The 21745-nt window shown below is 41.8% G+C and overlaps 1 protein-coding gene across 2 annotated transcripts in view; it reads left to right on the top strand.

Annotated features, from left to right (window-relative positions):
* The window catches only part of col5a1 (procollagen, type V, alpha 1), a 79650-nt gene extending 60726 nt beyond the window's left edge, over positions 1–18924 (top strand). The window contains exons 42-66 of one of the 2 annotated variants that reach the window (XM_080510111.1): positions 217–324; positions 423–530; positions 1585–1638; positions 1760–1813; positions 2962–3069; positions 3166–3219; positions 3320–3427; positions 4965–5018; positions 6012–6119; positions 6211–6264; positions 6353–6406; positions 6500–6553; positions 6659–6712; positions 6846–6953; positions 7325–7378; positions 7483–7536; positions 7974–8081; positions 8248–8301; positions 8381–8416; positions 8502–8555; positions 8702–8969; positions 11319–11431; positions 13154–13222; positions 16113–16346; positions 16499–18924. In XM_080510111.1, the coding sequence (XP_080366237.1) occupies positions 217–324; positions 423–530; positions 1585–1638; positions 1760–1813; positions 2962–3069; positions 3166–3219; positions 3320–3427; positions 4965–5018; positions 6012–6119; positions 6211–6264; positions 6353–6406; positions 6500–6553; positions 6659–6712; positions 6846–6953; positions 7325–7378; positions 7483–7536; positions 7974–8081; positions 8248–8301; positions 8381–8416; positions 8502–8555; positions 8702–8969; positions 11319–11431; positions 13154–13222; positions 16113–16346; positions 16499–16645 (2271 nt within the window). In that variant the 3' untranslated portion in view covers positions 16646–18924. Of the gene's footprint in view, positions 1–216; positions 325–422; positions 531–1584; positions 1639–1759; positions 1814–2961; positions 3070–3165; positions 3220–3319; positions 3428–4964; positions 5019–6011; positions 6120–6210; positions 6265–6352; positions 6407–6499; positions 6554–6658; positions 6713–6845; positions 6954–7324; positions 7379–7482; positions 7537–7973; positions 8082–8247; positions 8302–8380; positions 8417–8501; positions 8556–8701; positions 8970–11318; positions 11432–13022; positions 13092–13153; positions 13223–16112; positions 16347–16498 lie in introns of both variants that reach the window. The other variant, XM_080510110.1, reaches the window with a different exon arrangement.
* The last annotated feature ends 2821 nt before the right edge of the window (positions 18925–21745 follow it).

Here is a 21745-nt window from a genome sequence, read left to right as displayed (position 1 = left end):
CCTCCACCACGTATTTGCTCAGTTTCGATCTTCTTGTGTGAAGTGTGTGTATAGTGAAGCTCTTCTCAACTAATACAGGCCCTTGTTTAATGTAATGAGATGCTCGGTTTGATGATTATATAAGGCCAGTCTGACCTAGTTGATCCAGGAGATGCGTTTGACGTCGTGGCCCAGTTTCCAACGATTTGATTGCTGATGTTTATGTGCGGCGTGTAGGGTTCTCCCGGTGAACGTGGACCTGCCGGCCCAGCCGGACCCACAGGTCTCCCTGGACGTTCTGGCCCTCAGGGACCTCCGGGTCCAGCTGGAGAGAAAGGTGGACCGGTAAGAACATCACGTGCTTGAACTTCTTCTGACACTCAAGAACGATGTAGATATCTCTGATAACGTGTTTAAAAAAAAAAAAAAAAAAATCAATTTAGGGTGAGAAAGGACCTCAAGGCCCAGCAGGAAGAGATGGTATTCAGGGACCAGTGGGTCTGCCTGGACCCGGAGGACCTCCCGGACCACCCGGAGAGGACGGCGACAAGGTGAGCGTTCAGTAAAACCTGCACCCTGCAGATTTATCACCTCGCACAACTTTATAGTAGAGCTCTCACCAAGATATTCGCTTGTCTGTTTCTCTCTGACCTTAAAGAGGTCTGAGGGGAATTTGTCTGACAGAGTTTGCATTGATTAGCGAATCTTTAAAAAGGCGAACTGGCCTTTGTTGCTGCTTTGTACGCTTCTCCGCAAAAACAGACCGGGGGAGAGGGAGAATTTCTCTGGCAGTGACAGAATGTGTGAAAGTGACCCTTTAGTATTCACAAGCAACAGCGGCTCCACGTCTCTCCCCTGAAAAACATTTGCAGGGAGATCAGCTCGAGAGATACTCGGAGGATAATCTCTCGTCCTTTTGAAGAATGCCTCAGTTCTTAGCCGGCCTTACGACGGTCCCTGCGGTTTAGACGGACACGGAGAATACGGCGGGTGTTCACCACGCAAGATAAATAAGGATCTTGCGAGCTGATGTTTACACACATTCACACACTTTTTCATTATAAGGCCCATCTATGGGGAGCAGACAACCCCAAGGCCTTTTTTTAAGTCACCTAGTGCGAGCATTGTCTGACTCGTACCCATAAGTAATTGCGTTTTGGCTCTGGTAGTCGTCATTAGTTCGCCAAACACCCACTGCATGTGGAGGCTTTGAACGACTGGTGCAAAATTGTTCTTTCTGTATAATCTTATGCAAACAGGTTCAGATGGGAGTAATTATCCACCCTGTTTTGGCTGCCGGTTTTTTTTTGCCAGTGACTCAGCCATCATGATAAGCCTCCCCCTTCAGATATTCATTACTGTATCTGTCAACATTTTGTCAGAGCAGGAGAGATGTAATTGAAATGTTTACAGCAAAAGCAGCTAAACCATATCTTAAAAAAAAACAACAACAAAAAAACCAACACCATAAAACTGGGATACAGGTTTTAAAGCGCGTTGAGATGTCATCATCTGTATAACAGGGAAGGAATTGCATCACGTTCATACATACTGTAGGTTCCACACATCCTGATTTTAATGCAAACTGTTGTTGATGTTTCACAGGGAGAGTTTGGAGAGCCCGGACAGAAAGGAAGCAAAGGTGACAAAGGAGAGCATGTAAGTTATTTTTAAGATGTATAAAATATGTAAAAAACAAAAACAAAACAACAACAACAACATCTTGAATAGTACATCTCTTCCTTGCTACTTGTCTTGATGTTTTGCCTCTTCTCTGCAGGGTCCGCCTGGTCCCACCGGCCCTCAAGGTCCTGTTGGAGCTCCTGGTCCAGCTGTGAGTGTCTATCTTTTTTCTTTTTTTTTCCAGCAAATCCATATTTTAACAAGCATTAACAGTTGAAAGCACATTAACTCCTCCTGTCTGTCCTCTGTGTTCTTTCCACTGCTGCTGATGTGGATTTCCAACCTCGGTATTAGCAAAGCGACTCTCACAAACGTAGCGGCGGTGGGTGAGAGACTGTAGACATAGCGAGCGAAGATGTAATTTATTCAAATTTCACGCCTGTCGAACTCGTATCGCTAAAGGATTGGCTTTTTCCTCTCACAGAACTTTGTGTGCACTTATAGATGGTAACAAGGCACTGATCAGACAACTCATCTTTAACGTGTCTGCAGCAGCCGCTCCACTATGTTTAATCTGTTTATGTGTGTGGAGGAGCACACATAGAACACAACACAAAGAGAAAGAGAAAGGAGGGTGATTAATGACAAAATGAAGAAGTTAAGATAAACCTATATAAGAGCCAACACCTTCACACTTTATCAATATCTTTAACCTTTTATTGGGGAAAGTGAACATATTTGGGAGCTTTTGAATCCCTTCATGATGTTTTCTAAAGCAACCATGGAAGATTTTTGCAATACTGGAAAATAGGAAAACACATTTTGCCAGTAATTAAGATGAGTTCCTTTTTGTTTCTCCTGCTTATACCAGAAGAAACATATTTGGCCCATTTTGCTTTGAGCAAACCATCACAAAGTCCTACTTAGTGCAGCATATTGATGCTTCTCTATTTAGTCTATTGCACTGAATGAAGATGATACTTAATAGTGTGCAGACAATCTTTATGGGCATCTGAATCCCATTTTAAGAATTTCTTTTTTTTTTTAGCTATTAAGTTAAAGTATTAAAACAAGTGTAATTCTGCTCAATTTAACACCATTACGCAAGCTATTTTATTGTATAATTGGCACACAATGGAGCATCTTCGCACTAACTTTTAAAGTATTGAAGAACAGAAATAACCCTCAACAACACCATAGAATTAAAATAATCAGTTTAGATCTGTTTTATTGAGTGAACAATAAACGATTAAATACAGCTGTTTTCTTAGCCTCTTTTACGCACATGCACTTTTAATCTGTTTGCACGGTCCTTGCTGATATGATGTGATATCCTCTCCTATGTGTTTCCCTATGCAGGGTGCAGATGGAGAGCCTGGTCCCAGAGGTCAGCAGGGTATGTTTGGTCAGAAGGGAGATGAAGGATCCAGAGGTTTCCCCGGACCTCCAGGCCCAGTCGGGCTGCAGGTGAGGATCACTGCGAATAGTTGAACCTGTGAAAGGCGTTTCCGCTCACGTTTGAGCCACACGGTTTTAAACTAAAACACTGCAAACTCTTCACAGGGCTTACCCGGTCCACCTGGTGAGAAAGGTGAAACTGGAGATGTCGGTCAGATGGTAAGTTTAAAAGACACACGACAAAAAACAAAACACCACCTTACTTTTCAGTACAAAACAGAAGAAACAATTTGGAATATTGATTTTGCTCTCCTCGTAGGGTCCCCCTGGTCCTCCCGGACCCAGAGGTCCTTCTGGTCCCCCAGGAGCCGATGGCCCTCAGGGACCTCCTGGTGGTATAGGAAACCCCGGTGCTGTTGGAGAAAAGGTTAGCCTCTTCGCTCTATCCCACTCCATTTCGATTCTTTGCTACTCATGTTTTTCCAAAAAGCGACATTTTCCCACTCCAGCCTGGCGGATTCATAGTCTTACCACTTTGTTTGAGTGTTCTTTGGTAAAAGCTGTGCATGATACCTCTTCACAAGGCTTTTGCAGACATCAATATTTCAAATCCCTATTTATACGATGCCCTTTTAAATGTGGCTTGATCACTTTTTTTTTTTTTTTCCTACCTCAAGCAAGACAGATGCACGCCAAATCTAATGGACAGGCTGTCATCCCTTAACTTTAGTGCCGGTTGGAGGGTGTATGAATAAATAGTCAAAGGCATCATACTGCAATTCTAAGAAGATAGATGCATTATTAAAGACGGCTCTCATAAAAAAAAAAAAAAAAAAACGTCCCGGGCTGTTATTTGTTGTGGCTGTTTCATTACAAAATGGCCTGCTTTGGCAGCTTTCTGCAGCCACTGCTTTGCAGCACTTTTTCATCACTCTCCGTCTGCGGTGATGGTGCGATTTGTTTTATCTGGTTCAGTCAATAGCATCACCTTTGTGCTCTGTTGCAATCTCCCTGAGGATAGCCCGTCCTCCTCCCATGCGAACAAAACACAACACTATTTTTGGGCCACGATTGCGCTTCAGCTGAACTGGCGTTTTTATTCTGGCACGCTACAGAGACCGCACCTTTTTTTTGTTTTTTGTTTTTCCGTTTTCTGCTGCTCTCTTCTATAATTGTGATGAGCAGCTGTCTTTCATGCTCGTGATCGTCCTGTTGTCAGCGGATTTTTTTCCCCAGCAGCTTTCAGGTGAATGTCAGGAGGTTGTGTTGAGAAGAAAGAGTGAAACAGCCTCTCGAGGTAAAGGAGCAGCTCACGCCCACTAATATGGGAGGATCAGTCATGCTTTTTCTAACAAGGCCTGCCCACTGTGTAGAGTGGATTTCTCGACAGCAACAATGGAGGCTTTTGGAAGACAGCCAAACGCTAATTTACTATATGGATTCATCTTTATAATGGAGGAGTTGGTTTATTCTCCCCATAACACATCATCACGTCTGCGGAGCTCTCGATCAGCTCAACGACGACAACAATAACGTTCTGCCGGGCGGGTGTGGCAACCTGCATCTGTCGTGAACCCCGGCAGTGAGGACAGGACGGTGGGTTTATGTGACATTGAATAATGATGGCGGCTTGGTGTATAGGTGAGTCAACAGGGCAACTATCCAATAAGGCGAGGGTTTGAGGGACAAGATATATGGGCAGGGTCCGGGGAGAACAGTGAGGTCAGCGCCCTCCGTGCTCCAGCCACCCAATCTGCCCAGACGTGATGGATTGAAATCTCTTGTGTCATCTCTTTCTGTTCCCATTCGGGTGACAAGGGCACCGGGGACAGTGAGAGGCGCAGTAACTGATGGGATTTCGAGAAGCACGTTGGATAAACAAATCACACCCACTGATAATGTAGGGGTCTCTATGTCTCCCTGCCGCTGATACAAAACTCTCTCTCTCTCTCTTTTTTTCCCAGGGTGATGCTGGTGAATCAGGAGAACCTGGTCTTCAGGGAGAACTTGGCCCACCAGTGAGTTTTGTCATTTTTTCTTAATTTAAATGAAATAACAAGAAGAAAACGATCCTTGGTTCATTGAAACTCATCTACAGATTTTTCAAACATACCGGAAAATTATTTAAAAGCAAGTTAAAATGCAAATATCATTAAAAAAAAAGGAACGTACAAGATTTATGTCTATTCTTTGTTTACACCAATTTATCCAACTTAGGGACCAGCGGGCCACCACTGCATCATAAGGCAAACAGACATTCACACACTCAGGCATTTTAGAGCTTCAAATGCATGTTTTACAGGAAAACGTAGACAATCATAAGCCAAGACACACGTCACTCATTCAAATACACAATGTCAAAGACCTTCAAGGTCTCACAAATCCAAAAGAAGAACTGCAACTTGAATTTTTCTTTGTCGTCACATAAAGTAAATTACTGCCACTTCGAGATATTCAATAGTTTTCTAAAACACCAATTTTAACACATTTCCTTCACACTCAGTGCTCAGGTGAATATTATTTTTAAAATCAAGTGAGGGAACATCTACAAACTGCATTAAAATGACACTGGGAACCTAATAATGAGGATTTTAATGAAAATATGAGTTAAATCGATATATAATTTAAATTTTTCATCGCATTTATGACATTTAATGTTATACCTAAAGCCATTATGTGACACTAAACATCTAAAAGCAACATATAAAAGACTCACATTAACTATTGAAAGAAAGGCATCTATATTACTCACGATAAAAAAACATTACATTTTTAAATGTACGAGTTGTGTCCTTGGAGTTCATCTTACTGAAAAAGGTCACAAACTTTATTTCCATGTTAAAAAAAGGTTTAAAAAAATATATATTTACATTCTCACAATCAACTTTGACTGTATTTGAATATATTTTTTTCATTCAATTCATTGCAGATCTTATTTTGTTATTAATTTTCTTCGTACAATGCACAAAAACATAACAATGTATTTGCTGCCCTGCTGCATTTCATTGTAGGGACCGAGAGGAGAGCGAGGCGAGAAGGGAGAGTCCGGTCCGGCTGGCACTGCAGGACCCCCTGGCCCTAAAGGTCCCCCTGGAGATGACGGTCCCAAAGGCAGCCCAGTACGTCGTAGTTGATCCCCAGCCAATGGATTTGATGATGGTTAAACAGATGGAAATATAGCACAGCTCTCATCATTTCATTATTTCTTAGGGTCCAAGCGGTTTCCCCGGTGACCCTGGCCCCCCTGGAGAGACCGGTCCTGCCGTACGTATCGCACAACTCCCGATCTTATCTGTGTCTTCTCTTATTTGCAACACATTCCTGACAGAGGCTCGCTTTCATTTCCTCGCAGGGTTTAGACGGCCCGTCCGGTGACAAGGGAGACGACGGAGAGGCCGGTCAGGCTGTGAGTGCCCCGTCTTCCGTCTCCAACACTCGCCTCAACTTTAAATTTAGGGTCACTCAAACGTGTCACTGACCATCTGAATTCTTTCACCAGGGTTCACCTGGACCCACCGGAGAGTCGGGTCCCGGAGGACCACCAGGAAAGAGAGTAAGCGCCGCCCTGCGCTGTTTTTGCCTCTTTGTCCTTCGCAGAAGGTCGACGCTCAAATGTTCTTTCTTTGTGTTTATCTTGTTTTGTTTTGTTTTTAAACAGGGACCTCCAGGACCAGCAGGACCCGAGGGAAGACAAGGAGAGAAAGGAACCAAGGTAACTCAGCCAACAATCAAATAAAAGAGCCTTTTTTTTTTTTTTTTTGCCATTTCACACAATATTGTAAAACGGCTCAGAAATGGGCACAAATCTGACGGGCGTGCGTGAATCCTCTTCCCCCGCGTGACAGGGGGAGTCTGGATTGGAAGGTCCCCAAGGAAAGACGGGTCCTGTTGGCCCTCAAGGATCACCTGGCAAGCCCGGTTCCGAGGGACTCAGAGGAATCCCCGGTGCAGTGGTAAGTCGCATGCTGTCAGTTTACAGGCCCGAAATCATAGACATTCACACAAAGCATCGACGGCTCTGTGGACGTGGACTTTCATCTGGACATGCAAAGTGACAAATCACACTGACGTCGCATATTTATACGAGTTAAGTGGCTCGGATCTGATGAAACCGGAGTCTAAAAGAATAAAAGCATAAAAGACCAAGATGAGACAAAAACGTCTGACTTTTTCTTGCAGTGCAGCTTCAATCATACGTTAAAATTGTGTAGTATTCTCGCAACTGCATTTGTTTACTATATTTATAGAAAGCAGTTCTACTTGTACCCGAAAGGCTGACAACAACAAAAAACAAAAACAAAGGATAATTGGTTGTTCTTTGCAGGGAGAGCAAGGGTTACCTGGATCTCCAGGCCCAGATGGACCCGCCGGACCAATGGTGAGTTGAACTGATGACTGACCTTTGTCGAAGACGTCTCTTGTGTTGTGTGAGCTCATCCAAATTAACGTAACTTCTTTCTAACTCGCCATTTTCTCTGACAGGGTCCTCCTGGATTGGCCGGCTTGAAAGGAGACTCTGGTGTCAAAGGAGAAAAGGTGAGTCACAAACACAAAACGTGATTGGATAGAATTGGCCAAAGTACTTCTTTACTTGTCAAAAGAAAGAAAAAAAAAGACTTGGACTAAAGTGAATAAGTAAAATTGTACTTTTAATTGTATGGATAGACTTTGATTTTGTTGGGTAGCGTACATGCACGTGTATCCAGAAGACTGCACACATTTCAGTGTATATATGAGGACAAACAAACAAACTATTTTTCCAACTAAAAGTATTCTCCTTTAAAACACCTTGAAAACCATTTAAAACATTTACTTTCAGAGGCTAATTATTGATTATTGATGTAACTTGAGTCCTCCAAAATGGAACAACTTGTACATCATATAAATCATTCAGATACAGGTATATGCAGATACATGAGTGAAGTAGAATTGCTTTGTTACTTACATGATTGCATGACTTTGTCTCATTTCAGGGCCACCCAGGTCTTATTGGTCTTATCGGACCTCCAGGCGAACAGGGAGAAAAGGGTGACAGAGGACTTCCCGGTCCTTCAGGATCTTCTGGTCCCAAAGGAGACAATGTAAGTAAATAAAACGGCATGCTCGAGACACAGTATTTTAAATTGTACGTATCTATGGCATTATGAGTAAAGAAAACGGAGCCACTTGCACAAATTAAAAAACTAAATAAAAAATTCTGTTGAAACCTAACAGTTATGGATTTGTTTTGTTTTTTGTTTCTTTTAGGGTATTGCTGGTCCTTCTGGTCCAATTGGTCCCCTCGGCCCTCCAGGATTAACCGTAAGTCTGTGCTCATCATGTGTCTCATTGAGTGGCATGTAACGCATGACCCATTACTGATGAATTTTTTTGTCTTTAGGGGCCTCCCGGCCCCAAAGGAGCTAAGGGATCATCGGTAAGTAACTCGAGGATACATCAGAAGCAAAGTTATTCCTATCAAGTGATTTTTCAACAGTAATTCTCTAATGTGTCGCGCTCAGGGTCAAACTGGACCAAAAGGAGAATCTGGTCACCCTGGACCTCCTGGCCCTCCTGTGAGTGTTAACCTCCATTTCATGTCTGTGTCTTCTCCGCAGTGTGACTCATTATCACCTTGGTTTATACACGTTTTTTTTTTTCTCATGATCCTCATCCTCATCTCTAAACTTCCATCTGTCCTCGTTTCATCTCTCCCTCACAGGGTCCTCCTGGCGATGTCATCCACCCACTTCCCATCCAGGCTTCCATGAAGGGCAGAACGCGCAGGAACATCGACGCCAGCCAGATGTTGGACGACGCAGCCGTGGATGCAAATTACAAAGACTACGACGATGGCATGGAGGAGATCTTCGGCTCCCTGAACTCTCTGAAGCTGGAGATCGAGCAGATGAAGCACCCACTGGGCACTCAGGCCAATCCTGCTCGTACCTGCAAGGACCTGCAGCTCTGCCACGCCGATTTCCCAGATGGTTTGTATCCCAATATATCTAGAAAGCGTCGCAGTCTAATTTATTCTGCTCCGAAAACAGTCGTTATACAGCAGCAGCTGAAACTATTTCTGTTTTTAAAGAGATTTAGATGACTCTTCTTGTACTTACATACTTCTCATAACCACAATTACTATATATGTGACATTAAGAGGATTAAAAAAAATAAGCTCCCGCTAAGCTAAGAAAGAAGACATTTGCACCCTTCATCATGGTGACTCCCATGACTTTGTCCAATATAATCACAAAAAGATTCTCTCTTGTATAGCATAAGCATCTCGTTACCATTATAAAAAAAAGGAAGAAAAAAAAAGAAATGCAGCCCTTCTCATATAAAATGAGAGTCTACGCTTGGAACACCAACTCTGACCAATGTGACGGCTACAAAAGTGCCTGGGCATCTTTTCCTGAAGGATTTATGACAGTGATGGTCAATAATTCAATTAAAATAACTAAATGTATCTCTCTAAATTAATTATTGACTTTTTCAACCTTGATATAATAATGATTTACATCAGTGTGAAAGTTAGTTTTAATGACTTTCTTTCCACTTTTATTGTAAAATTGTCCCTTTGGCCAAATGGTAACCACAAACCTCTGATTGCTTGTGCCTAGTTAAGACATGAGATATCGTATTAGTGTCAGCATTGAATTGTATGTTTTTGCGGCATTGCAGATTTTGTCAAATCAATGGAGTGAAATTAACTGAAACTTTGATGCTGATCAGTGCCTTTACATTTCTACCTGAATACTATTACACCCTTCCAAAGATGGTCGTGTATCGAGGTCAGGCTGTCTGAAAGCACCCAACGCCACCTGATTGACTCCAATACGCCCAGTTGAATAAGTTCAAAAAAAAAAAAAAAAGGTTGCGTGACGGCATTTAAAAAGTCTGTAGTGGCCGACTCGCCACCCGTCACGCCATTTACACTGTGATGGGTCCAGTGAGGACAGAGAATCGTATAAAGCAGTTCGCAGGACATAAAAATCATAAAGTTGTATTCCTGTCTCGAGGTTTCACTCCGTCTTTATGGGTTTTTTTGGGGGGTCAGCTGACTGAGTGATTAAAGTTGTACCAGAGGTTGGCCTATTGCCATGACTTACTGTATCAATTTCAGATTTAAAGTCATCCGGTGTTTCATCTCCTGTCCTTTCGTAGACTTGTGCAGTGTTAATAATTTTTCTGCGCAAATACACTCTATCACAATCAATCCAATTATTTTACATTTTTTTCCCCCAAACGCAGCTCTCAAAGTCATTGAGGGAAATTGTTCATTTTTTTTTTTTTTTTTCCCCATAAAATATATTCACTCATCAGCCACTTTATTAGATTGCAAATAGACTTCATTCACAGAGCAGTTTCTCACCACATGAACAAGTCTCAGAGTGTTTTACAGAGCCGCAGAGCACAGTGCTCGCTTCGGTTGGCAGTAGCTTCGGGCTCCATTTTTTTTTTTTTTGCCCAAGGACACTTTGGCACATAGAGAGTTGGGGTTGGGCATCAAACTGTCGGCCTTGGGATTGGAAAGGCAACCCATTCTACCACAGCTGCTTATCATGCAGTCTAATATGAACACATAAAAGAGTTCATATGTTCTTTTAGTCTTTACAGCCTTTTAAGTTTAGGCTGTGGTTGTACTTTATGGTTTTGTTTAGTTTATCTATTTTTTTTTTTTTTAAGGGAAGTGATCATGTTGAATATTAAATACCGTCCCTAATATCAACCACCCCGTGTACGTTAGTGACGTGGCCATACAATGTAAAATGACTTCTTTTCACTTTAACTGCTATCTTCTGCCTTCATTTTAAACATGTAGCTACATTGTTATTCTCAAGCTCATTTTTACATTCTAGTAATTATAAAGGCAGTTGCATTGGGTGACATCATATTGCGCAGATGTACCGAATGATTGTGTTGGTCTTCGATACAACTGGGCTAAACCCTTAACTGTCCAGCATAGGGCAAACACGCACACACATTCATACCTATAGGCAATTAAAAGTAAATTGTTAACCTTGAGACATGTTTTTTTCAATTGTGGAAGGAAACTGGAGTTCCTGGAAAAAAAAAAAAAAACATGCAAATGCTGCACAGTGAAACAAACAGTCTACATGACCACGCAGGCTCAATATATGGAGGGGGAAAAAGTTGCCGCAGTGTCACTTGTTGTTTTTTCTCCAATTTTGCACAGACTTACTGGTCATAGACACGGATATTCTTTGTGCGATACCAATGTCAGGCGCTGCCTTGACCTTAACAAGCAGAGCATCAAATCATCTCTCTGCCTCTCACTGTCTCTGTATTTTCTGGCGGTCTCTTCATCTCTCCAGGTGAGTACTGGATTGATCCAAACCAGGGCTGCTCCCGGGACTCCTTCAAGGTTTACTGCAACTTCACAGCGGGCGGAGAGAGCTGCATCTTCCCAGATAAGAAATCTGAAGGGGTAAGTCTGACCGCGTGTGTGTGTACACGATTTCACTGGCGCTCACAAGAGACTGCCAGGATGAGCATACTGTAAGCAAAAAGGTTGAGATGGGGGGAATATATATATATATATATATATATATATATATGTGTGTTATATTTTCAGCAGCCAGCTTGTGGTGAGATTAACAGGAGGATTGTAAGCAGGATACACCAGATAACAAATGATTGTCTGTTGCTCACATGTGGGACTAACTGCTGTGCACATATAAATAACTTGAACATCACAAGATGCTATTTGCAACCTCTATTGTGCCTACCCAATGCCCATATATTACACTTCCATGAATATAACCTGCTGTATTGTTAACATGGATGTGTAGGAGATGATTCAGCACGAGTTCCCCATGGGAGCTATTCCACAAACATGTTTGTTCACACGCACGGTGTGCAACTCCGAAGAAATACCTCTCCAATTCTAACGTTTTTGGCCACATTCTCTTGTTTCAGTGCAATTTTTAGATGGAAGTATAATTACGGAATTCATCACATGTGAAATCCTTTGGCAGGTGACGGGCACGGCGAGATGAGTCCTGCTTCATTATGTATGAGTGTGTAGAGGCGAGGGGAGCAGCTTAGTGGTGAAACATTGGGAACGCCGCCTTTGACAAGTCCCGGGTTGTGTAATAGTGCACAGTGCTACAGCCATTTTAATGATCCCACTCACCAAGCCTCAGAGGAGCAGGAGTTTGCTTAAGCTCATAATAATGAAGCCAACTTTTTTTATAGCATGCTGGTGATGGGCTGTTCTCATTTGTGTCAGGTTGGTGGTGGTGGTGGGTGGAGGGGGGGGAATGTCTGTCTTCGCAACCGGGACTGAAAAAAAAAAAACACTCCCACGTGTTTGAAACTGACAGAGCTATTACAAGGTTACATATACTGTCCAGCATGCTTTATAGAATCAGACATGCTGCTTCACAAGGTGCTAAAAGGAAAACACTAACTTGAGGGTCACCTTGAAGTCAGCGTGGGCTTAATGTACGCCATCTCCCAGCGATAGGCGTCCTCCGGCCCATTCATTAACACATTAAACTATTGATGACAGTTCCATATCAAACCCTGCTCTCTAATTATGGAGAAATTCATCATTGTCATCCCTGAGACCATTAGCGCTGTGCCCCGTTGGCCAATTCACAGGTTAATGGCGTAACAAAGTTAGCACTCCACTGCTGCACAGGACTGACACTGAACAGCAGGAATAGAGGCCGCCGTATAAGATCTCCTCGCAGGCGATCATTTTGTAATTAATCACTGTGTACTCATGAATTTTTCAGCAGCAATTAGCCACCGGCTACAGTTTGTACTGTACAAAATGGGCATAATAGCTTACAAAAAAAGTGTCTGCCCCGGTCCAGTTAGTGTGGTTGATCTCACTGTGAGTGACTGTTGCAGGTGTGGAAGACTCCTCGGAGGACAAACGAGGGAGACGAAGGAAAAAGAGGGGATGTGGGAATTCTGCTATTTTCTTTTCTTTAACATACCTGTTTTTTCCTCCTCCTCCTCCTCCTCCTCTGCCTTTTTTGTTGTCAATCCGTTCCCCCCCTCCGCAGACTAGGCTCACATCCTGGGTAAAGGAGAATCCTGGTTCCTGGTTCAGTGAATTCAAACGTGGTAAACTGGTAAGCCCCCCCTACTGTCCCAAGTCCCTTTCCTTTCCCTGAATGCCTCTCATATTTTACAGAGCAAAATGGCAAAATGGCCGAAAGACTCGCCAGGCACATGGTATAGTCACTACAAGAGAGGTTCCCTGGTAAGTGGCCCCCGCCTGTGGTCTCAAGAGTCCTGGTCATGGCCTGGACTCTGTGAGGCCCAGGCTCTGCATGGTTCTGCCACATAAAGTATGTACGGTTTGGCTCCTTGCTTGGTGGTTCGTTACACTATCGGGGTGCATGATTCAGCACAAGCTGCACTCAACTTCAGTACAACAACCTAGGTGATGCTCTCATAAGAAAATGCAGGGGAGGCCTGTGCGTCGCGCTGACAGGAAGTGGATGTATCGAATGAATACATTTGGCATCTAATGCATTTGAAAAGACATAAACCAATCTTGCAGTTAAGCCTCTTAGATTATATTATCCACTCTGCCATGCCTCTTCTGCATTAAGAGAGCATCTCTCTGAGAGTGACTGTGTGCCTCGACGCTCCCGCATCTCAAGTAGCATCAGTATATCCGTAGACAGCCGATTTAATGGCGCGGACAAAACATTTCAGAGTGAACACATCACTTTGAACTTCTCTGCGTTACACATTTAGTTGTTTTTTTTTTTTTGTTTTTTTAGTTGTTGATCTTGAAAAGTTCCTGCCTCAGCAGGTTGTCCATCCTCCACCACAAATGGAGACGCATAAGTGCCATTCCCCTCTCCGCTGCAGCCTTTCAGCCACACTCACGGCTGCGGCGTCTCCCTCAAACAGTACTTAGATCCAGCAGAGTAGCTCCGAGCCAAACAGGTCAGGCACTCAGTCACAACCCAGGGGCTTCTGGGTCCTCAGCCACTGTTGACTTGCGACTGTGATGATGAAAGAGGTAATGTTTCTCTGGCGATGTTGGGCTGGATCCACACGCTGTGCCGGGCGGGAAGCGGGTGAAGGGGATGAAGAGCGGCGGGTGAATGACTAAAGCATGGCATGATCTGATTCATCCTCAGACGGGGATGAAACAGGTTTTTAATTTGAGTTCCAGTGCAGACACTCACAGACATCAATTGCACGATGAAGAGTTGTACCTTTGCAGTTAATTATCCGGTCGAATCAATTTATTGCCTCTAACTTGTTGCACAAATTCATAGAGATAAATAGAGATAATATCTATCTCTGCTGATGTCAAGTTTGGGTGTCGGCACTTATATATGCATGCTTGTATGTGTGTGAATGTCTGCTTCTGTGCAAGAACAAGTCAAGAAAGAACAGACCCTCGGACCGTTCGCTGCTCTACGGCTGCATGGCATGAGCTCTGCATGCGCTCTCCACTCAGTAAGTCCTGTTTGTCTGAAAGACGAAGCGACCATGTGGATCTTACGGATTCCTGAGGGTTGGTATACAGATATGGACATACAGACCAAAAAAGAAAAAAAAGCTGCTTTCAAATATTCACATTTTATGCATTTCAAAGTGCTATAATAAGCTTAAAGAGACATAGCTCAGTATTCTGCTCCATGCCAAAGGGCGAGTCTGTAGTTTAATTATAGGTTAATTAACACAATATGCAGATACAATATCCATTTCCTAAAATAGAGGAATATTTTAGGATTAATGTTCTCAAACTGGGAATATATCAAATTGCACAACGATACAATTAAGATTAAAAATAGGTGTTTAGTTATGCTTTAATTATATATTCCACAAGCCTCAACTTTAAGGTAATAATGGCCAACAGGACAGAGAAGCGGGAGTTTGCAAGTTCAAATTCAACAGATGACGAATGACCACTGTGAATTTCTGAGCAATTGGGTCAATGTACAAAAAAAAAAGGAATATCCTCAAGGGGATTAATAAAAGCATGATTAGTTTAGTTTCTGAGGCCTCAATATTCATTATTTTGCATCAATAATTTGACTACTGCATCTAAGTATTTACACAATAAATGTGTGGGATTTGCTGTGGTTGTGAGGGATAAACCCCCCTCGGGACTATGTATCCCCTCTGTTGCTTGCTACGTGTTTTTTTTTTGTTTTTTTTACCACACGAGGGAATGCAGTGTATCTCCTATTAAAAAGGTTTCGCTCTTAAGTAAAATATATAGTACCGGTAAGTTGCTGTTACTGTCAAACCTAAACTAAACTGAAAGACACAACTGTAAAGCTTTTATTCAAACAAATATAAATTTTCACACTAGTAAATCGCCACACATAAAAATGCTTTATGTGTTCACTTTCTGTCAATTGAACTTAATTAATTTAATGCACAAATGAGTACTGGGTGTCTGAAGAATGCTGCAGGGTTGTTAATCCTTTTGTCTTGTAGTAAATCTGTATTGACCTGCAGCTGAGAATAGACTCGTAACAAATGCACTTTCTGATCTTTTTGTCTCCTTTTTGGGTTTCAGTCTGCAGTTCACTGCACTTCTTTTTTTTTTTTTTTTTTAATCGGAATTTTTATGATGTCTTTTTAAAAATTTACATCCTTGGGAGTGGAAGAAAAAAAAATTATGTCGGGTGTTAAAAAGAGGACACTGAGAATTATTGAAAGGTGAATTGTGAATGTTCCCTCTTTTTTACGAGATTAGTTGGCAGGTGATTAACGTCAGCCTCGACGATTAGGGTCATTATGCTCTCCTATATTACTTACTTGGAAATGAAGTCATGTTAGTTTTGTCTCTGCCGCCTCGGAGCCTCATAGTTTATTAACTCGGTATCCTTGGATGACACCTCCTATTGACATTGTTGTCAAGAAGATGCACGCCCTATAAATCCCGCTGCGGCCATAAAACAAGAATACAAATTGCTAACTATCAATCACGTCAAAATGCCTCCCAAGTGACAGAAACACAGCACAGTGTGGAGACAACAGTGAATCTTTTTTAGCATCTTCCTCTTGGTCCACTCACTTTTTTTTTTTTTTTACACTCTGCCCCCTTTTCTACCACTGTTTGGGATTTTTGATGCTCAACTTCATCTGGGCTCTTTGGACTTGTCTTGTTGCAGCTCTCCTACGTGGATGCGGAGGGTAGCCCCATCGGCGTGGTCCAGATGACCTTCCTGAGGTTGCTCAGCGCCGCCGCCAAACAGAACATGACGTACAACTGCTACCAGTCGGTGGCCTGGCACAACCAGGAGCAGGACAACTACGACAAGGCCATCCGCTTCCTGGGCTCCAATGATGAGGAGATGTCTTACGACAACAACCCCTACATCCGCGCGGTGGTCGATGGCTGTGCGGTAAGCCGGGAAATTGTATTCGTGTTGTTGTTTAAGCCAAAAGAGCTCAGTCAGCAAAAGACCTTTCAAATGTTACAAATGTTTTCACCCTTAAAGAGTCCCAAAGTGCACTCATGCTTTTTTTTTTTTGTTGTGTTTTCTGTCTTCCACAGTTGAAAAAGGGCTATGAAAAGACAGTACTTGAGATCAACACACCAAAGGTGGAACAGGTGCCTTTTGTGGACATCATGTTCAACGATTTTGGCGGTTCCACGCAGAAGTTTGGATTCGAAGTGGGACCCGTCTGTTTCATGGGCTAAGACTTTTTTCAACTGAGCAAATGGAGAAAAAGAAAAGCATATTTTTGTTTTCTCAGAAAAAAAACAATTGAAAAATAATAAGACACTTTTATTTGTAAAAAAAAAAAAAAAAAAAAAAGTACCTTTTTTTTTTCCATAAAGCAACAAGTGTATGAGTAAAATGAAATCAAGTTGAGAATACAGTGAAATTTTATAGGGATAGAGGAAAATGAAATAACCTTGAAACCTCAGTGTGCCTTCTCCATCACATGCAAGTTTTGAAACTGGATGTCAGATCCTGCCTCCTTCACAGTACGCTCGCACACACAACCTAGTCCCGAGTCATCACTTGATTTTTTTTTTTTTTCATCGAAGGCGACCCTGAGTTCCAGATGGTCGCAGTATTTGCCATGGACTCCATCTGATTTGGTGCTTTTTCTTTTCTTTTTAGCTTTGATCTCATGTTTCCCCATCATCTCTCTGGCTTTCTTTTGTTTAGTTTTTTTCTCCACTACTCTACCGTTGGTTTTGTTTCACTCAATCTCTACGGGAGCTTTCGTTTGTGCATAATTGTCTCCCCATTCTCTTGGAATGGACCTTAAATATATAAATAAATATATATAAATGATTTTTTTTTTTTAATGTTTGTAAGTACATTCTGTATATTTTTTTTTCTCCTGGTAATGTTTATTGCTTCTGGCTTCAAAACGTGCATGTGACTTTATTAAGTGCGAGTTAGGAAATCATGGGATAATATCTAAATTGTAGAAACACACCGAAAGCAAGGAAATTCGACTTGACGTTAAAACGAGGGGGGGAAAGTAAACTCGGGGAAATTCCTGTCTTGTGGCAGTTGTGGAGCACACCTTGTTGTAATTTAAGAACAGAATGGAAATAAAGGAAGAAAACAAGCTCTGTGATATTATGTGAAAGTTAATTTGCAGACAAAAAGTAATACATTCCTCCTTTTGCTGCCCTCTGAACAGAATGCCTACCTTGGTGGCTATATTATTAACTTAATAAATGGCTTCTACGTTTTTTTGTTTTTTTTCCCTGAAATACTTACCTGTCTGACTATGCAGTGCGAGATGTCACATTTCAATGAAAACACAAAGAAATCAAAATCTAGGTGCTATTTTCTCTCTTCTGTGGTGCTATGTATTATTTTCTAGTTTTTTTTGTTTTTGTTTTTGTTGTTTGAATGAAAAAGAAATTTTGTGGTGGTCCCAGACTGTAACCAGCCGCCCCTCCACTCGCTAAACCGCCATGTGTGATACAGGTGGACCTTTTCTGCATCCATTTTTTTTCTTTTTCTTTCACTGCTGCTGTTTTTTTTTTATGTTTAGCTGTGATATTTGCATGGCCTTTCTCCTCCACGTATCCCCCTCAATGATCAGCACAGCATGTCGTGTGTTTCCTCCTGCTTCAGCAGATCCTTGAAGATAAGAAACGTGTCCGACACTTGTACCAAATGTTAGAAAATCACGAGAGGAAACAGATGCAGCTGTCGGCTTTTCATATCATTTGCTCTGTGATGCAGCTTTTTTTGTTTGTTTGTTTTTTTACTCTTACTTCGTCGCATCTTCTGTGCCCCATCAAACTGAAGGAGTTTGACAGGAAGTGATTTGTCCAAAGGAAAAGATTTAATTTGGTTTTTGAAGCCTTAAAACTATCCACCAAAGTTGTTTTTTTTAACGTAGCTTTAATTGGCTCAAGGTGGCTTGAGATCGTGTGTTTGTTTTTTTAATATGGGAACCAACTTGAAAAGTTATTCTTGATTTAATCACAGTAGAAACAAGTCAGTTAGAAGAAGTTTGCTGGCTCAGCGTCAACATTTTTCCTGTCAGTCTACTTTTTTTTTGCCTTTATTGTAACAATGCTCTTTGTTCGAACTATGCACTCTCTATGCTTATGACCACTAGTATCTACCACAGAATTTTATTTTTTTTTTACAGCTCTTCATACGTAGGCTTTTGTTTCCTTTATTTTTTAATCTTCAAATATGTGACTTGAACCATTTCTGTTAAAACAACACAATACGCTTGTAGATCTTTGGCTTTTCCATTGTGATGCAGTATGCCCAGATTTAACACTTTGCTCTCAATAAAAGAAAAAAGGACAAACATAATTTTTTTTTGTAAATTTCCAGAACCAGCAGTGATGCTGCCATTGTTTTGTTTTCATTTTGTAGATTTCTGTTTGTCTGTTTTGTTTGTTTTCACGGTCTTGTCAAACCTGTGTAAGGATAAGAGGATAGAAGATATATTGGTTTTTATGTCAATAAATTCAAGTTTACTGTGGCCATCCACTCTTGTATGTCTTTTGAAGCATTAAAACCTATCTGTATGCATGAAACTGTAAAGCTTTTTTCTCTTGTTATGATTTGTTGAGCGACATGATCTCCAGTCCACGCTTACTTCATCAGGACTCATCCGATTTTTTTTCTTCATCAGTGCTACAGATGAAACCAATGGTCATGTTCGGCAATTGTGAAGTGGAGAACAAATGATGAACTTGTAACTCTACAAAAGCCAAATGTTCGTTTGTAGTATATTTATTGTATTATTTAAAATAAAAAGAATAAATGTTAAATGACACCATAGTGTAAGTGTAAGAGGCCCCCTCTTTACGTGCACACAGGGGAAAAAAAGGGTTAACGGTATGCAACATGGGGAAAAAGTGCTGGAAATTATCATTTGGTGACACTTTTTTTAAATGTGGGATGTGTGTGAGAGAGAGAGCATGCGCTTTTTGAACTTTTAGATCATGCAAGTGCTTTAATGGTATACCTATTGAGGCTCTATGACAAATGAGACTGCAGGATATTTAAATAGTGTCCCAACCACCGACACCACAAGAGGAGCAGACTGCATCAGACCTACCGTCATCTATGGATAATTCCATGCTCATGCCTCCAATGACGACTGGGCTCCCAGCTATTCATTTGTGGATAGTTAATGTATGTGCTCCTATCTTTCCAAGCTGCTTTCCTTCCACTGCCTGCATTTCATTATGATAAGCAGCGGGAGGAGGGAAGGGAAAAAAATGCATTATTTGCTGTATGTACTTATTCAGGCCTTCTGCAGGAATCATTATAATAAAAGCATGCTTCAACCCTGTCATCCAACACTAATTTCAATAATCTGTAAAGCTTTGATCAAATCTGTGATAGTGGAGTCGACATGCAGCACTTCAAGTGTCTCATTAGGAGGAAAATCTTGCACGGTGAGTATTGAAGCCGAGCACAGCAAGATAGATAAATAAAAAAGAATTTTAAAAGTTGTTCTGCATGACGGCGGGATCAATATTTAATGCACTGTTTACAGGATGGTTTGAAGATGATCAGAATGCATGATTTTCTACTGAGGCAGCATCCAGGGCGAGCAGACCCGAGACCACAGCGAAAAGTTAGGGGCATGGAAGCAGGCTGGTTGGATGGAGAAGGAAGGAACGTGAGGAGGAGGAGTGGGGGATTTAGCTTCCATGCAATTATGGCAACAGGTGAAAGCCTACAGCAGCGCCCGAGCCTAATAGGCATGCGAGGGCTTTCAGAGGGGGTCGATTTGGGATGGGCTGAGATTTAGGATGGATGAAGAAATCAATGTGGGACATGCAAATACTCTCAGAGCAAAGCAGGAGTCCAGGAAATCTATAGTGGAGGAAATGTGTCTCCAGGCTGAAATGTACCAGGTGAGATCAGAGATCAAGGAAAAAAATAAAACCTTCTGAAATCCTAATCTATTAACGGAAAGATGCAAGCAATTGAAAATACATGTGCGCTTTTGCACTGGAGCGCGCCATGATTTACAGTCATCGTTTAACAATCTCTTGGCCTGGCTTGTGTCCAGAGCGTCACAAGATAAAGCAGATTTCATTACCACTGGACATGGCCATACAAGTTCTTTTGCAGTTTCTATTTTTTGCAGTTATCTACTGCCCTATGTCTTATGCCCTCAATAACATTTATCGTTCAGTGACGTTAGGAAAGGTCCTCGTAGAAATTCGGAAGCCGGTTCAATTAAAATGATTTATAGCCCTGCAATCTCCGGCAAGGCAAGTTAAAATTAAAGGTAAGTAGTCGCCACCAATATCTCTGTAAAGTTGAATGAATAAATTAAGACCACAAAGGAGAAAATAGCTTTTATACTTTCATTCGTTTATCAACAACCTTGTGGGATTTTCCTGGACCAATGCATAGGATTGAGTAGAATATTCTCATATTATATGAGAATATTATAAGGAATATTCCTTATAACACATCAAAATATATCTGCTACTAAATACTACGTAGTGGTTTACACTTTTCCTTCATGGTGAGAACATCTACAGGCAGGAGTTTTCATGCTCTCACAAGTGTGAATGTGTGTGATTTCTAAATCAATCCAGAGCTTGTAGGACCGTGATTGGACAACCCTGGTTTGGGTGTCTTGTTGCTCCGCCTTCTTGCCCTTTTTGTCTGATTGCAGGTTCCTTCCACGATTGCATCCACCTGTGTCTCGTTATACCTTCATTTCTATTTAAGCGCTGGATGCGACAGCTGCCTGCTCTTATGTGTGAAGAGTTTTAGTTGTGTTCAGGCTTGGTGTAGTTTTGCACTAATATGGGGTTAATATTTATTTGTTCTTTGGGTTTGTTTGTTTTTTGCTGGGCAAAGATGGAAAGCTGGGGAGAAAATGGGGAGACTATTGTCTCCTCCAACCTCTTTGTTCTGCGATCCCTGATCTGTTGCTTAACTTGGGGCGTCTTAGCCATGCAATCAAAGCGACGCCAGCATTTGCCACATATAAAGGCCCCTGTATACTCCCATAAGAACGCATAAGAACAAGACGAAACGTTCAGCAGGAGAGTTCATCCTCTGATAAGAAGCTTTTGAACTTGCAGGCCACACCCTCTCACAGCTTGATTCTTGCTTCAAATGTTTTCAGTAATGCATTTCGCTGAACTGTTTCAGTAATAAAAGAGAAAGTTTGTGTCCATGCAGTCCGTTTTTGACTGCAGGAGTTTACAGCTTAGAGTGATGCGTTCAGGGGCATCAAGTAACTCTGATCTCTGACATGTTAATGAGCTGCGGGGCTCATACAGTAGAGAGGTTACATGTTAAATATGACTGATAGTCATTAG

The sequence above is a fragment of the Blennius ocellaris genome, assembly GCF_963422515.1.
Source record: "Blennius ocellaris genome assembly, chromosome: 15".
Classification (NCBI taxonomy): domain Eukaryota; kingdom Metazoa; phylum Chordata; class Actinopteri; order Blenniiformes; family Blenniidae; genus Blennius; species Blennius ocellaris.
Note: the sequence above shows the minus strand (reverse complement) of the source record. Positions and strands in the feature narration are given on the sequence as shown.